The sequence below is a fragment of the Dipodomys merriami genome, unplaced genomic scaffold, assembly GCF_024711535.1.
Source record: "Dipodomys merriami isolate MVZ:Mamm:240054 unplaced genomic scaffold, mDipMer1.0.p SCAF_9, whole genome shotgun sequence".
Lineage (NCBI taxonomy): Eukaryota > Metazoa > Chordata > Mammalia > Rodentia > Heteromyidae > Dipodomys > Dipodomys merriami.
The window spans coordinates 34,156,161-34,173,453 of NW_027206512.1; the positions used below are offsets into that span (position 1 = coordinate 34,156,161).

General features: G+C 44.8%; 1 protein-coding gene across 1 annotated transcript; it reads right to left on the reverse strand.

Annotated features, from left to right (window-relative positions):
- Positions 1–9,127: 9,127 nt before the first annotated feature.
- Arl9 (ARF like GTPase 9) lies at positions 9,128–16,520 on the reverse strand. The gene is made up of 4 exons (XM_070012522.1): positions 16,166–16,520; positions 13,683–13,842; positions 10,451–10,626; positions 9,128–9,419 (listed from the first exon to the last, which is right to left on the reverse strand). The coding sequence occupies exons 1-4, from the start codon at positions 16,451–16,453 to the stop codon at positions 9,240–9,242; spliced, it is 804 nt and encodes a 267-aa protein (XP_069868623.1). The 5' UTR covers positions 16,454–16,520; the 3' UTR covers positions 9,128–9,239.
- Between the last annotated feature and the right edge of the window lie 773 nt (positions 16,521–17,293).

A 17,293-nucleotide genomic window follows, 5' to 3' on the forward strand; every position in this document is an offset into this window, starting at 1 on the left:
CCTGCCCTGCTAGCCCCGCCCCTACTACCACGCCCCGCCCCTCCCAGCAGAGTAGTCCTCACTGATTCGCCCAGCCCTGGAAGGAAGAGCAGCCCAGCCCCAAGTTTCCCCCTGCTGCACGTCCCGTTGCCATGGGGACGTGCAGCCCCCCCCCCCCCAACAGCGCTCAGAGGGGCGGAGCCCAGGCGGGTTGGTTGTGTGTTGTGACTCAGTTTCCGGTCAAGGGAGGAGTTTCACATCCTCTAGGTCCAGCAGGCCTTGATGCATTTCAGCCAGTGTAGTTACCGCGACACTCAGAAGAGCCAGATCTTTGTTAGGTCTCAGAGGATCCCAGGCACAGACTCAAAACAAAGGCTGGGAGCAGATGCAGAGACTGGCAATATTTTGAGACCCTCCCTCACTCATTAAGGCCATCAGCTTCTAGTAAATGCACAGCATTTGTAATGGGGGTTAGAAGGATAGAGTGACATCATTATGACATTTGAAGCAGCATATTGGTGCTAGCCACAAAGCCACTTCTGGCTTTTTCCATGATTTATTAGAGGTAAGGACCTCTCAGGATTTCCTGCCCTTGGAGCTGTGATTCAAGTGGTAGAGCACTGGCCTCGAGCAAAACAAAACTCAGGGTCAATGCCTAGGCTGAGTTCAAGTCCCAGGATCCCCTACTCCCTTAAAAAAAAAAGCCAAGTAAGAACATGAGGCCTTGAGTTCAAACCCTAGTACTGGCAAAAGCCGTGTGGGGAGCATCCTTTGGGACACAGGGGGAGGGGGGTGATAAAGCATCCTCTAACACAATCTATAAACAATTGGCAAAGAGTTATGCCATCTACCTTCAAGAGGTAGGATAGTCTCTAAGCAGTAAAAGTAGCCAACCACTAAATGAAAAGTCTGTCAACCTATCAGAAAGGGGCATTCTCCTAACAATGGATATGCAAGTGGCGAGTCATAGAGGCTGTGCCCAAAGGCTGCAGGGGGTGGGGCTTGGGACAGGTATAGCTTGGTGATAGATGTGACAGCCCCTGGAATCAGTCTCCAGCAGCACCTCCTTCACCTCCACAAATAACCCAGGGAGGGAGATAATCTAAGACAGCTGGCTGCAACTGTTATACTCAGGTCTTCTTGGTATGAAAGCGTGACCTGTAGTCATCATTTCAACATGACCCAGCCTCCCAGGGAGTCTTTTCATGGGGAGATATTAGTAATGGGCACACAGAATGAGCACACAGAATGACCAGTTCACACCACAGCTATATATTGGCACCAGTATATAGCTATAGATTGACTTCATTTTGATTCTCTTTTTCTATCACCCTCTCTCACATCCCATATAATCAGCAACTCTAGTTAAATCTCCAAATACATGAACAGGGAAGAATAGAAATATCATTCATTCTTCATCCTAAAAGCTTCTATTGAAGGGTTAAAGTTTTGAGGCAGTGACCACTTGTTTGTTTAAACTAAACCAAAGATCAGCAAAATCTGTCTAGCAGAGCAACACGTGGTGGTGATCCAAACACCAGTTGGTTGTGTGCCTTTATAAGACCTGCAAATCCTTAGCTCGGGGCTCTCCTCCTAGGCTCCACTGTGTTGGAGTGTAGGAGGAGGCCCGAGCTGCAGCCCGTCTAAATAAAACCTTAAAACAGCTGTAAAGTCTGACTCTCTGTGGTCTTCTTGGTGGGCTCCTGCGACCTAGGTATAACATATTAGTGGGGGCTTGTCCAGGATCCCCCCAAAGACCCCCGAGACCTCAGACTCCAAAGGTAAAACAGCGCTGTCTTTGTTAATTTGTCTTGTCCTGTCGTATGTCTGTTTGTACTTTCATTTTCCTTTGTGAGCACGGCCGCTCCCATTCATATTGTGTAAAGGGTTGTCGAAGCGGATGCGCTAGCACGACAACTCTGGAGGAACTGGGAGACGTCCCAGATCCTCTTGTGGAGCAGGGGTCCTTGGAACCCCGCCATGTGAATTGTGGAGTGGGGGTCAGCTCGGTGTTGGGCCGGAACTGACCAAGAGGGCCTCCTGAGGCCCAACTCGTCCACTGTAGGTCTATTCCTTCTGCTGTGGGGCGTGGGTGTGGAACCCCACCATGACAGGAGTCAGCGGACCAATTCGGGAGATCTCCACTTCGTAAGCTTGTTTTCGTAACTGTTAGGCCTGCATGTGTTTTGTTTGTACTGTTTATTGTTTTTTGGACTGAATGACTGAGGGACTGGAAACCGTGGGCACCACTCCATCTAGCCCCCTAGACTTACAAAAGAAGCTGAGAAAGAGGAAAAGAAAAGATACCCCCCCCCCGGGTTTTCAGGGAGATAACTCGGAAGAAGAAATGTTTCCTCCCCCATACTCCCCTTTCCAGGTTCCTTTTGCAGAACCTGAGAATGATCAAGAGGAGGAGGGAGCTATAGAACCCTAGATGACGCCGTGGGATCAACCCCCTTCTAATGCAGCCATTTTTCCCTTACGTGCCCACCGTAGGTCCTGTGGATGCGGATGGTCAACAGCAACTCCAATATTGGCCATTTTCTACCAGTGATCTACACAATTGGCGCACCCAAAATGCCCCCTTTGCTGAGAAACCCCAGGATTTAATTTGTTTGCTTGAAACTATTCTCCTTACTCATCAACCCACTTGGGATGATTGCAGTCAGCTTTTACAGGTCCTTTTTACCACCGAAGAGAGAGACTGTATCTGAGAGGCGGCCTGGAAACATATCCCTGGCCCCACAGGAGCGCCCATCACAGATCCTACCCTGATCGCTGCCTGTTTTCCTGAGATCCGACCAACATGGGACTACAATACGGTTGAAGGTAGAGAGCGACTCCTCATCTACCGCCAGGCTCTGTTGGCAGGTCTCAAGGCGGCGGCTCGCCGACTACTACTATGGCCAAAGTTTATGATGTTAGACAGGGAGGAAGTGAAAGTCCGGCAGCAGCTCATGGAAGCTTTTAGTCAATATACCCCGTATGATCTTGAGACCCAGGAGTCGGCTCAGATGATTATGTTTGCCTATATAAATCTAGCTGCACCAGACATAAAGTGAGAGTTGCAGGCTCTAGACAGACTTGGTGAAAAGTCTATTAGGGATCTAGTAGCTGCGGCGGAAAAGGTTTACAATAAGAGAGAGACGGAGGAGCAAAGACGGGAAAGGAAGGACAGAGAATGTAAAATTGAACGTGAAAAGAGAGACCAGGCCAAGGAAAAGAGGCCAGACTTGTTGACTCACCACTATCTCATGCCGAGCATACCTGGTTCACAGATGACAGCATTTTCATTCGAGATGGAAAAAGGTACGCGGGCGCAGCAGTCACCACGGACACTGAGATAATGTGGGCAGAAGCACTCCCCCAGGGAACGTCTGCACAAAGAGCAGAGCTAGTGGCACTAACGAAAGCCCTACAAATGGGAAAAGGGAAGAGACTAAAGATTTATGTGGACAGTCGGTATGCTTTTGCCACTGTGCATGTCCATGGAGCCATTTACCAAGAGAGGGGGCTGCTGACAGCTGAGGGAAAGACTATTTAAAAACAAATTTTAAGCCTCATCCGGGCTACATGGGAACCAGCAAATATTGCCATTATGCACTGCCCTGGCCATCAAAGGGGAACAGATTCTATAACCAAAGGAGATAACTTGGCTGATCAGGCAGCTAAGGAGGCGGCCCTCCAGCCCAGGGCAGAAGTACTGACTCTAGTAGACTCAGGGCCACAAGCTTTGCCTCCTGAGCCTCAGTACTCCCAAGGAGACTTGGAGTAGATAAAGAAAATTCCCATGGCCTATAAATCCCTGGACAGAGAAGGAAACAAAGACTGGTGGAAAACTGGTGAGGGGAAACTTATCTTGCCACAAAGATTGGGCAAGGGGATTCTTAGGAGAATCCATTGGGTCTCTCACATGGGAACCCGAAGAATGCAGGACTTGCTCCCACACTCAGAAGTAAAAATTAGGCAAGGAAATCAACTCATTGAGGACATCGTTAAAAATTGTAAAGCCTATCAGCTCACCAATGCCCCCAATCAACCGGTTACAAAAGGAGCTCGCCTCCATGGAGATAGGCCAGGTGTGTATTGGGAAGTAGACTTCACAGAAATTAAAACTGGAAAATTTGGATATATTTACTAGTTTTTGTAGACATCTTTTCAGGGTGGGTTGAAGCCTACCCAACAAAGCATGAGACCACGAACGTCGTGGCTAAGAAGATCCTGGAAGAAATCCAACCCAGGTATGGCTTCCCATCCACCATTGGGTCGGACAATGGACTGGCCTTCGTCTCAAAAGTAAGTCAGGGAATAGCCGGGGCACTGGAGACGGATTGGAAATTGCACTGTTCTTATTGACCCCAGAGTTCAGGGCAGGTAGAAAGAATGAATCGGACTCTAAAAGAGACCTTAACTAAATTGGCCTTGGAGACTGGCGCAGACTGGGTATCGCTCCTTCCTTTTGCCCTGTTTAGAGTAAGAAATTCACCCTATCAGTGTGGCTTTACTCCTTTTGAAATAATGTATGGACACCCTCCACCCATTATCCTTAGCCTTCAGACTGAATTGCTTGCTGTTTTGGATGATACTGAATTTCTGTGTAAGCTTGACTATTTACAGCTGGTGCATAAGAGTATGTGGCCCCAGCTTAGAGCATTATATGATTCTGCTTCTATTCCTACCCCCCATTTGTTTAAACTAGGGGACTGGGTGTTTGTTCGAAGGCACAACTTGAGATCTCTGGAACCACGGTGGAAGGGACCTTACATGGTGCTACTGGCTACACCCACTGCCCTGAAGGTGGATGGCATTGCTGCTTGGATCCGCTGCTCCCATGCCAGACCGGCTGACCCCTTTGTCCTGGATGACCGTGGGGAAATATGGGAAGTCTCCAGACATCCTACCCAACCACTCCGCATACGTCTCAAGAAAAGAAAAATGAACTGATTGTTCTTGGTATTGTTGTTTAATAGTATGGCTAAGGTCAGAGAGGGACTATACCCATTCAAGATCGAGAGCTGTTGGAGTTTAGTTTTGGGCCAGAGCCACAAGATTGTGTCTCAGGACCATAAGTCAAGGGGGGGATGAAGGGTTAAAGTTTTGAGGCAGTGACCGCTTGTTGCTTGTTTAAACTAAACCAAAGATCAGCAAATTCTGTGTAGCAGAGCAACAAGTGGTGGTAATCCAAACACCTGGTTGGTTGTTTGCCTTTATAAGACCTGCAAATCCTTAGCTCAGGGCTCTCCTCCTAGAGGCCCGAGCTGCAGCCTGTTTAAATAAAACCTTAAAACAGCTGTAAAGTCTGACTCTTGGTGGTGGTCTTGGTGGGGGTCCTGCGACCTGGTATAACACTATCACCTTTGAAATTCATCTCCAGAAACTTGTTTATGTCCCTGATTCATTAGAAAACACAGGCAAGGCCAATGCTGGTGCCTCATACCTATTATTCTAGCTACTCAGGAGAGTGAGATACGAGGATCACAGTTCAAAGGCAGCCTGGGTAGGAAAGCTCGGGAGGTACATCTCCAATTTAATGTCAAAAAAGCAGGAAGTTGTGGAGTTGGGAAGTGGGAAGAAGTGAAGTTGTGGCTCAAGTAGCAGAGCACTAAGCCTTGAGCAAAAAAACAAAAACAACAACAAACACAAAAAAACCCTCAGGGAACAAAGCCCTGAGAGTTCAAGCCCAAGGAGTGACACCAAACACACAAAAAAAACAACAAAAAAAACCCACGGGGAAGTGGCAGTATATATATATAGTCAGTTTAGGGTGGAAGCAAATATGCTTTGGATTTGATTCTCTGATAGGGTGAAGACTAAGGATGATGATTAAGGAATGTGTGTGCAGGGTCCCGTCATGGAAAACTTTGAGGCAGAAGCTAACATTCCAGAATCAATGTCGTCAAACTTCCATAGGCTACCGGAGATCTGATAGCCATCGGAGTGGCTCTTGTCATATGATCCACTTAATATACTGCTGCAGCACTATGAGGAAAGTAGATTAAAGGCAGTCGCTCCTATCTAGCCTCTCCAAAGGCACATACATGCCCTAGGTGAATCATGTCTGTTGTAATTAGAACTTCATCTTCACATTTGGGTCACCATTTTTGCCGGATTCCAAAATCTGAAAGGCGCGATTTCCTGAACAAAGCCATTTCCCCATTTTTTTTTTAAACCTAGACAAAGCACTACAGGTGAAAATAAGATTTATATTGTTTTCAGGTAAATATACTGTTCTTCCAAAATGTTTGTAGTGAAAATGCATGTGTTTAAAAGCAAGATGTTGAGAAATGTCAAAAGGCAACATCCGTGGCCAGGCCCCCGGGCAGAAGAGTCCACAAAACTTTTCTAAAATAACAGTCCAGGATTGGAAGTGTGGCTCATTGGTATTGTGCCAGACTTGTATGAGGTCCTGAGATCAAACTTTCAATACTGCTGGGAAGGGATTACTACAAAATAACCACCAAAAAGCTAGGCTGGAGGTATAGCTCAGTACCCAATGGCAACAGCCATGAGCAAGCATGTTGATTACAAGTCCTGGGTTCAAACTTTTGTCTGCCAAATGAAAACGAAACCAAAACAAAAAAACTGGTAAGTTCTGGAAATTTTACAAGGTGAGATCTACCTGGAGAGAGAGGTCTGAGGGATTTCCTGGGGGCTATATTTGTTTGGGTTCCCGGGCTCTATCTCTCTGTGCCTCTTGGTCACCACAAAGTAAGTGGCTTCTGTCACAGGTATCTGACACTATGAAGTGAACTGTTCTGCCTTACCCCATCCACCTTGATGGGCAGACTTCTGAAAGCTTGAGCTAACTAAATTCTTCCTCTGGAGGAGAGGGACAGTGATAAAGGGGAAGGAGATTGATTGGAATATATTGTAAATGTGTGGAAATATGACAAAATCCCCCTCTGAAATTACTAATGTAATCTAATAAAATCAGTAAAAAAAAAAAAAAAACCTCTTATTAAGTTAGTTTGATCAGATATTTGGTCACTGCAACAGAAAATTGGCATCAGAGAAGTAAAGTAACTAAACCTGACTAGATGGTTCTTAAGCCTTTGGAACTGGTTTGCAGGACGACTTTGGAAGATTTTGGAGATCCACACCTTCTCTTAAGAAGAAAGCACTGTAGGGACACTTTGCTCCAGAGAGTCCCCTACGGAAGTATTTGCTCATGTCCAGTCATCAGTAGACACTGTAGTCATAATCCAAGGGAGCTGGTACTGCCCAAACTGGCATCATCCATGTGATGCTAGTTTTTACCATAATGTAGAATATAAGTGTAATGGGGTTGTGGAGACTTTCGCCCAGACTTCAAAGGAAACCTAGGAGGCCAGGCAATGTGTAACAGGGTCAGAAGATCTGTAGACAGCACCTGAGAAGGTGAGGCTTAAAATTGTGAGTGATGCTGAAGATGCAGTGGAGATCCCAGGATGTTAGAATTCCACATTCTTAGCATGTAGAATGAGTGCCAAGGAAAGCTATGGTCTATGAGCAGAACCAGCCCAAGGGAGACCTTGTGGGCTGCAAACAACAAAGCCATAGGACTGCTCAAGCCCATTGGGACTCATGACACTACGTGCCCTGGTGCTGAACATGGAACTCCAGCATTTAGTATTTGCCCTGATGGGTGTCAGTGTTGCTTGTCCCATCCTTCCATTCTAAGGTCCCATTCCTTTTGGAATGGAAATGTTTATTCTATGTTGAGAGTATGTAACTCTTTTTTTGGTATTACAGGGGCCAAGAGTTTGCCTTGACCCTCAAAAGAAACTTTGAAATTGGCAGTTTTGAATGGTGCTGTTACAACTATGGGGACTCCTGAAGATGGACTAAATGATTTTTGCATTGTGAGATGCACACGAACTTTATAGTGGCCCTGGGGTGGAATGTTATGGTGGAATTCTTCCCCTAAAAGTATTTTTTTTGTTGTTGTTGTTGTGGGGCTTGAACTCTGCACCTGAGCGCTGTCCCTGCGCTCTTCAGCTTAAGGTGAGAGCTTGAGCCACAGTGCCACTTCCGGTTTTCTAGTGGTTATTGGAGTCTCACGGAGTTTCCTGCCCCAGCTTGCTTTGAACCGCAATCCTCACATCACAGCCTCCTGAGTAGCTAGGATTACAGGCATAAGCCATTGGCCCCAGGCCCCTAAAAGTTCTTATACTGAAGGCTTGATCCCAAGCAGGTGGCATTATTTTGGACATTCTGGAAACTTTAGAAGTTGGGACTTACAAGCAAAGGAAACAAATCACTGTGTGTGTGTATGGGGGGGGGGAGTTTGGGAGGAGGTAATGTCTTGTTCTCTTTCTGTCTCCCCCTCCTCTCCCTTTCTCTGCTTTCGTGGCTGCCATGAACTGAAAAAATATTATCTGCAACATGTTCCCATGTGCAAGCACATGAGAGGCCAAGCAACTATTGACTGAAGCTTATGAAACCACAAGCAACAAAATCTCGCCAATATTTGCGTTTATGTGTGCTGTACTAGGTCTCTGACTCCAGGCCAGCGCTCTGTCCCTGAGCTGCTTTTGCTCAAGGCTAGCACTCTACCACTTGAGCCACAGCTCATGTCCAGTTTTTTGGTAGTTTATTGGAGATAACAGTCTCATAAACTTTCCTGTCAAGGCTGGCTTTGAACTACAATCCTCAGATTGTAGCTAGGATTACAGGTGTGAGTCACTGACACCAGCTTGTTTTGCTTTTGATTAGAAGTCCTAATTCCAATCAAACTGGGTGCCAGTGGTTCCCATCTATAATCCTAGCTAAGACCTAAAGAATTGTGGTTTCAAGCTAGACCAGTCTAAAAGATTCCAAATATGAGACTCCATCTCCAAGATAACCAGCAAAATGCCAGGCAGGCAGCATGGCACAAGTGATAAGAGCACCAGCCAAGCAAACAAATGGATCGTTCAAGTCCCTGAGTTCAAAATCTGGTACTTGAAAAAAATAAAAATCCCAATCCTATAGCTGAAGCTGTAGCACAATGGGTAGTCTGTAGGTGTAGCATGTACAAGGCCGTGGGTTTGATCCCTGACACCAAAAATAAATCCTAATTCCTCTCCCACAAATACACTGATATACAAATATTTTTAAAGCTCAAAATCTAAGAAATAATTTTAATGAATTAGCATTATCTTTATATATACGTCATGCACCCAGAAAATAGGAAATGGCTTATTTTTTATTTGAAAGTGGAAACCTTTGGCAACAGGTCTACATCCAACATTTTGTGAGGATGAGCTAGATGATGAACTACATAGTGGCCCTGGTCCTGGTCACTGATAATTTGCAGCCAGATGTGCGATCAGGTCTTTAGCATCTTGTAAAGTGGACGGTATGTCTGAGCCACACTCAGTTACTTGACTTCCAAACAAGAACAGTTTCCTGCTATTTCCTACCTGAGATAATTCCAAAGCATCATGGATATCTGTGATACGATAAGCTGCTTCAAGGTCCTTCACCCAGATTGGAAACAAAAATATTGGTTATTTTGCAATCCTTTCAGATACATTTCTTGTTACCCCTAAGTTATTACTCTTAATGACTCTCCCATTTTAATACAGAGGATATTGTGCCCTCATTATCATGTCATCTGTGGCTGTCTGACTGTAAATATTTTCACCAGGATGGTTCCAGTGTTTGGGTTATCCACATTATTTTCTGAGATGAAATTAAGTCAATATAATACCTTAATTTTCTTTTTTCTTTTTCTTTCTTTTTTTTTTTTTTGTCGGTCGTGGGGCCTGAACTCTGGGCCTGGGTGCTGTCCCTCAGCTCTTCAGCTCAAAGCTAGCGCTCTACCACTTGAGCCACAGCGCTACTTCCAGCTTTTTCTGCTTATGTGGTGCTAAGGAATTGAACCCAGGGCCTCATGCATACGAGGCAAGCACTCTACCACTGAGCTACCTTCCCAGCCCAATCTCTTAATTTTCTAATCAGTTTCTAGTATTATTTTTTCATTGTCTTAAGTCCTCAAGATTTTTTCTATAGGATCAATGATGAAATATTTATTAACATAAACTTGACTTATTCATTGTTTTGTACACATCATATTTTTAGTGAAGTAAGTTCAACATACACCGCTGAACTCCTCCCATGTGTGAACCACTAAACTAGGCATTTCAAGTATTTCAAGGCACACAAAGATGAATAATGATCTCTCCACACTTAAATATATAACATAATGCTGAATGTCTCACTATTAAAAGTACTTTTTTGTTGTTGTTGTTGGTTGTGGGGCTTGAACTCTGGGCCTGGGCGCTGTCCCTCAGGTCTTCAGTTCAAGGTGAGCACTCTACCACTTGAGCCACAGCGCCACTTCCGGTTTTCTGGTGGCTTTCCTGACTGGGCTGACTTTGCACAAGATCCTCAGATCTTAACCTCTTGAGTAGCTAGGATTGCAGGTGTGAGCCACCAGTGCCCGGCTACACTTTTTTTTTTAATACTAACGCTATTCAATACAACTTCTATCTATATAGATTTTTACCTGTTTGTGTGCAAACACAACCAGAGGCAGGACTGGGTTTGCTTTGATTAGTTGATGAAGATATTTCTTAGCTTCTCCTAATCGGTTATGATCTGCTGAATCTACCACAAAGATGAGCAGCAATCCCTTGGACAGGTGCGTTTCCCACTGGGAACGGTAAGGTTCACTACCACCAACTGCAGAAAGCAAGAGAGGAAGAAGATATCAAAACATTTTGTCACAGTGCCAGAATGAAGACAATTCTAAGTGCCCAGCAGGGTGTTACTGGGGAACATTTGGTCATTAGGGATAACTACTCTTCATCCTGGAATCACAAGAGATTGGTGTGTAGATACCAACCACTAAAGTCTTCTGATAGTTATCTTCCGTTACCCACAGCAGACCCAGCAGCTGCTGCATAGTCAAATGGTAGCCGGTAATTAGATCATTAAAGGAGATAGGTTAAAATACATTTACTCTAAAATATTCTTTTTGGTCAGTCGTGGGCCTGAACTCTGGGCCTGAGTCCCACCTCTTCAGGTCCCTCACCTCTTCAGGTCACGACTAGTGCTCTACCACTTGAGCCACAGCACCACTTCCAGCTTTTTCTGCTTATGTGGTGCTGAGGAATCAAACCCAGGGCCTCATGCATGCAAGGCAAACACTCTACCACTGAGCCACCTTCCCAGCCCATTCTCTCATAAGTTTCTTTTTTATTTTTTATTTTTGGGTCCAGTTATGGGGCCTGAACTCAGGCCCTGCGTACTGTCCCTGAGCTGCTTTTGCTCAAAGCTAGTGCTCTACCATTTGAGCCATAGCGCCACTTCTGGCTTTTTTCTTTTTCTGTTTATGTGGTGCTGAGGAATTGAACCCAGGGCTTCATGCTTCTTAAGCAAGCACTGTACTGCTAAGCTACATTTCCAGCCCATTCATTGTTTGGCATTTTTAAGACAAGATCTCACCATGTAGCTCAGACTGGTCTCTAATTTATAATCCTCCTGTTTCTACTTCTCAAGAGAGTGCTGAATTACAAGCATGTACCACTAATCCCTGCTGGTTGTTTGCTTTTTAAATTATCTCTTTCCTTTTACTTTCTTTGGTTTTATTGTTGCTATTCTTTTTTTTGGGGGGGGGGGCTCTGGTCGTGGGGCCTGAACTCTGGGTCTGGGCACTGTCCCTCAGCTCTTCAGCTCAAGGCTAGTGCTCTACCACTTGAACCACAGTGCCACTTCCAGCTTTTTTTCTTTTTGCTTATGTGGTGCTGAGGAATCGAACCCAGGGCCTCATGCATGCAAGGCAAGCGCTCTACCACTGAGCCACTTTCCCAGCCCCATTGTTGCTATTCTTGTGTGTGTGTGTGTGTGTGTGTGTATGTGTGTGTGTGTATGTGTGTGTGTATGTGTGTGTGTGTGTGTGTGTGTTTAATCTAAATTGTGTATTTAACCTATAAATTTTCAGGTTTTCTTTGCTATTATCACTTAAGATTATAACTCTCCAAATACTTTTTTTTTTTTTTGGCATGCCAGTTTTGATTTGTAGATTTGTGGAACTTCCATTTTCAACAATGACTCAGTTCTGAGTATTTTAAATTTCCACTATACTTTTATCTTTGAATAAGGTAAAAGGCTATTTAAAAATGAAACTTAGGGGCTGGGAAGGTGGCTCGGTGGTACAGTGCTTGCCTTGCATGCATCAGTCCCTGGGTTCGATTCCTAAGTACTACATAAGCAGAAAAAGCAGGAAGTAGCGGTATGGCTCAAGTGGTAGAGCGCTAGCTTTAAGCTGAAGAGCTGAGGGACAACTCCCAGGTCCAGAGTTCAGGCCCCACAACCGACAAAAAAAAAAAGTAACTTAAAGGGTTTTAAGATAACAAATATAAGTATTAAAATAGTGCTCTTTGAAAGTCGATGAAAGTAAAAATAAAACCATTACAGCAGTGATCTGAGCACTTGCTGGGAAGGAACCATACTGTACTCACTTAGGTTACATATGTATTTACAGTAATGAGGGGACAGTGAGATGGTTATAAAAGATTATATGAGGGAATGCTAAAGCTTTCCTTTAAACTCTGCATTTTCACCAGCATTGAAAAATGGAGAATTTTTTTTAGATTTTATTGTTTTGGAATTCTCTTAGTTATGTGGGTAATATTCTACAATGCATATGCTAATGAAGAAGCATGCAAAACTGCATACTTTGGAATGCCTACCTTAGAAATCTATGTGCAGAAAAGGAATAAAATGAATATAATCAAATGTGAACAATGTTACAGCTGTGTAGTAAGGATATCAACAGGTCTATTTTCTTTCAGTTTTTCTTTTTTTTTTTTTGTTGGTTGTGGGGCTTGAACTCTGGGCCTGGGCGCTGTGCCTCAGCTCTTCAGCTCAAAGCTAACGTTCTACCACTTGAGCCATAGCACCACTTCTGGTTTTCTGAGTGGTTTATTGGAGATAAGAGTCTCATGGCCTTTCCTGCCAGGGCTGGTTTTGAACTGAAATCCTCAGATCTCAGCCTCCTGAGTAGCTAGGATTATAGGTGTAAGCCACCATGCCTGGCTCAGTTTTTCTTTTCTTTCTCTATTTCTTTGATTTTTCTTTTCGAAAAATGGAGAACATTTTAAAAAGGATAGAAAGTGCAGCCAGGCTCCTGTGGCTCATGCCTATAATCCGAGCTACTTAGGAGGCTGAGATCTATTGATCACAGTTCCAAGCCAGCTGAAATAGAAGGTCTGAGACTCTTATCTCCAAATAATCATCAAAAAGTTGAAAGTGAAATTGGGGCTCAAGTGGTGGAGTGCTAGTGTTGATCAAAAAAAAGCCCACGGATAGTGCCCAGGCCCTGAATTCAAGCCTCAGTACTGGTGCACACACACACACACACACAGAGAAAGTGCTACACACACACACACACACACACACACACACACACACACACACACACACGGAGAAAGTGCTCCCCCACACACAAAAACACACACACACACACAGAGAAAGTGCTACACACACACACACACACACACACACACACACGGAGAAAGTGCTCCCCCCCACACAAACACACACACACACACACACACACACACACACACACGGAGAAAGTGCTCCCCTGTCCCAGGCACCTTGGTATTAAATTACATGTGAAGCCTAAAAATGTAGGAAAACCTGATCCAGTACTACAGGGTCTTAATGTTGATCATAGCATATCTGACTTAAGATGAAAATGGCTATCCCCAAACTAATGAGACAGAGCTTACTTTCCAGGAACTTCATTTGGTTGTTGTCAATGGTAATGCAAACTTCATTGAAACCCTGGGTGGGTGTCACATTCTGCTGGATTTTGTGGGAAGCTAGAGAGTAGAGGAGGCTGGTTTTTCCTGCTCCATCCAGGCCGAGTACGAGGATCTTATTTTTCTCCTGTAAAATAAAAGATAAACTGAAAAACTTTTACTATTAGGGCCTTGATTCCCTGACTTCTGCCCCTATGGTGGAGCAGATGGAGTTGTAAACCATAATAGAACAATGAAAAAAATGTAAGTCTAAACCAAACAGTACCAACCAGTTAACATCTTCTAATCTGCCATTATTACTTATGTGATATTTATCTCATATCTCTTATCAACTCCAAGTCTTGGTCAGTCTATTAAATACATTATGTATGTTATAAAGCTATATTATACATATATATAAAACCCAGATACAAAATTATATTTTTATACATATACATATATATAAAACCCTGATACATAATAACATATCGATATTTACACAAGTATCATTGATCTCAGAGTCATTTTTCCAGACTTTGTTTCTTGAATTTACATCTTTTGTCAACTGCAGCAGAATTCAGTGCATTCTTTGGGATCTTGGGACCTAGGTGGTTCAAGTACTGAACCAGCACGCAAGCATTTAAAAGTTCATCATTATTAATCTACCTTGCCTGTAAAATTGGATAAGTTAATTACAAGTTTCCTCTTATGTTTTTAATATAAATATGATTAAGTGAAAAAGTTATAGAAATAGTTTAATCAGTCCCAATAACAGGAGTATTTGTTTTAAAACCTAATGTTAAAATCTGGTACACTGGAAACAAATTTTAAAAAGAAGCATCCTAGGGCCAGGTACAGTGATGTATATACCTATGAGAACAAAAAGATCTTGAGTCAATGTCCACCTCAGAGAAAAGTTAGCAAGAAACATGGCTATTATCCTAGCTATTTAGGAGGCTGAGATCTGAAAATTAGACTCTTATCTCCAATTGATCAGCACAAAAAAAAAAAAAACAAAAAAATCTGGAGGTGAGGTTCAAGGGGAAGGATAGAACCATGAGAGAAAAAAGTCAAGGCTCAGAGATCCAGCCCAAAATATTAAGAAAAAGAAAAGAAGAAAAAAAGTACATGTTCTTGGAGTGAGTTCTTGATGCAAATAGTATTTCTAGATGCAACTGATACTTTTTTGAGCACTTCATACCTCCACCATTTTCCCCCCACCCCCTTGCCCATCCGTATCTAAGTTCCACGGTGCCATGCTGAGCACAAGGTATGCTAAGGAAGGAGGACTTGATACACAAGAAGTTTCCCTGGATGGTTTCAAATTGCACATTTGGCACTAAAAACTGGCTGTGGGGAACAGTGATTGAGGGAGTGAGGTTGACTGGAAAATATTATAAACATGTGTGGAAATGTAACAATGAATCTCCCTCTATATGACTAATAAAAGCTTTAACAAGAAAATAAAAAAATAACGATGGGGTAAGAATTCCCCCAATTTCTAGTGGGGCTCCACTCAAGATGAATATCCTTCCACTTTAATATTTCTGAAATTAAGATGCGTTTTGCTCTGACAGGCAGCACTTTTTCTTTCACAATGATACCTAAAATAATGGTATCCTGGACCTTATTACATATTGTGTTAAACACAGTCACTACTCAGTGACAGCCGCCAGTCACACTGCCGCCCTGACACCCTATCCAATCTAGCAATTGTGCCCTCATAGTTTACCTTCTGCTTAGGTTTCCAGCCTAAAATACGGGCTTTGGACTCAGTGGTAGACCACAAGTGTGGAGGCCCTGTGTTCAAGTTTCACCATCAAAACCAAACCAATAACATAGAAATTGTGTTTACATTTTAAATAAAAAACATTTTAAATAGAAATACTATGAATCATATGCTAGGGAACGCTGAGGTCATTGTGAGTCAAAAGTTCAAGCGCAAAATGTGTATTTGTGAACATTATGTCCTCTGTCCAAAGTTCTTTGGTCATTTATGGCTCTGTTTTAGCACAGACCAAGTCTCCGTTAAGAACTCAAAACGTTTAGAGCCAGAAAGCAGCGAAGGAGCCAGCAGGAACTCCGGGAACGCCGGGCCATCATCTGAGACCTGTCAGGGAAGCCTTTGTCACCCTCCCTCCGGGGTGCTGGTAGTCAGTGGCAGAAGCCAGTGCTGACCAACAAGTACAGAGAGCCCCGGAAGACAGTTGGGGTACATTCGGAAATCCTGTGCCTCGGGGGTCCCCCGCCCGCGGGCTGACCCGGGGTAGGGAAGGGGTGAAGCTAGGCCGGAGTGAGGGCTGGGGGTTGGTGGTGGGAAGTTCGAAGCCCGGCTGGTCCCCTTTCCCTCCGGAGGGAAAGCGGCCGGGGAGCCCCGGTTCCCTTCCGCGGGGCTGACACGTAACAGAGCCCGGCACACAACGGCCTGGAGACCGGGTTCCGGGCGCCGGGGGGGGGGGGGGGGGGCTTACCTCCGGAGCCGGCGGCGGGGGCAGGGTAGCGAGCAAGGTGTCCCCGTCGTTGTTCTTCTCTTGCTTGCCTTTAAATTGTTCCTTCGCTTTCTCCATGGTCTTCACTGGCTCCTTCCTCCTCTCATCTTCCTTCCTCTTAATCACGATCACCTCCCGGCTTTTCTCCTTCCCCTTCTTTTCCTTCTCCTTGAATTTATTGTCTACCTCCTTCTTTTTCTCTTCTCTTCCTCTTCCCTTAATTTTCTCGACTTCCTTTCCCTTCTCTTTTTTCATTTTCCCCCTGTCCATCCCCACCTACCCGGGCGTCCCTCCTCTCCCCCGCTCAGCGCGCCAGCGCGCTGGGGCGGTGACTCTGAGTCGGGCCAGGTGTGGCCCGCCAGGGAGGCGCGGGGCGGTGACGTGGGCCCAGGGCGGGGGCCACACCCCGGTCGCCAGGGGTGCTAGCCCCGGAGCGAGGCCGCGGGCTCACCCACCCTAGGGCCGCTCTCGGCCGACTCTCAGAAGCCCTGAATGAAAGCGGGAAGGGCAGGGGTCCAGTCTAGAGTTGGGAGAGCCAAGTGAACCAGGCTCACTGTAGGATAACTGTGTCACTTGCTCCCTGGCATGATTCTGCCCGGTTAAAGTATCACAGAAAAGTTTTCTATGAAGGAGGGGTCCCAAGCCATCTTAGTGCCTGACCTTTATGGCTTCAGCTGTAGCGCCTGCCCTGCCAGGGGGTGTCTCCACCTAGCCAGGCAGGGCAAGTCCTGACACTCCCAGATTCCCTCCAGCTCACAACCAGGAGGAGCCTTTCACAGGCAAGGTAGTGCATCTCTCTGCCTTCCAGCTCGTGTTGTGATTCAGGATTGAGGGGAAAAAATGTAAATAAATTGCTTTAAAAAAAAAAAAACCTGGAGATTAAAAAAACTGTGAAAATTAAGTAGCCTGTCAGGATCCTGGTATGGCTTAGTATCAAAATCCAAATCAAGCCATAGTCTAGTCATCCCTAATGATCTGTAGGTGGTAAATTAGGCACCCAACATAAGGTTTTTGTTTTGTTTAGTTTTGATCATGGGACTTCGCACTGTCCCTGAGCTTTTTTGCTCAGGATTAGCCTTCTACCACTTTGAACCACAACCTCACTTCTGG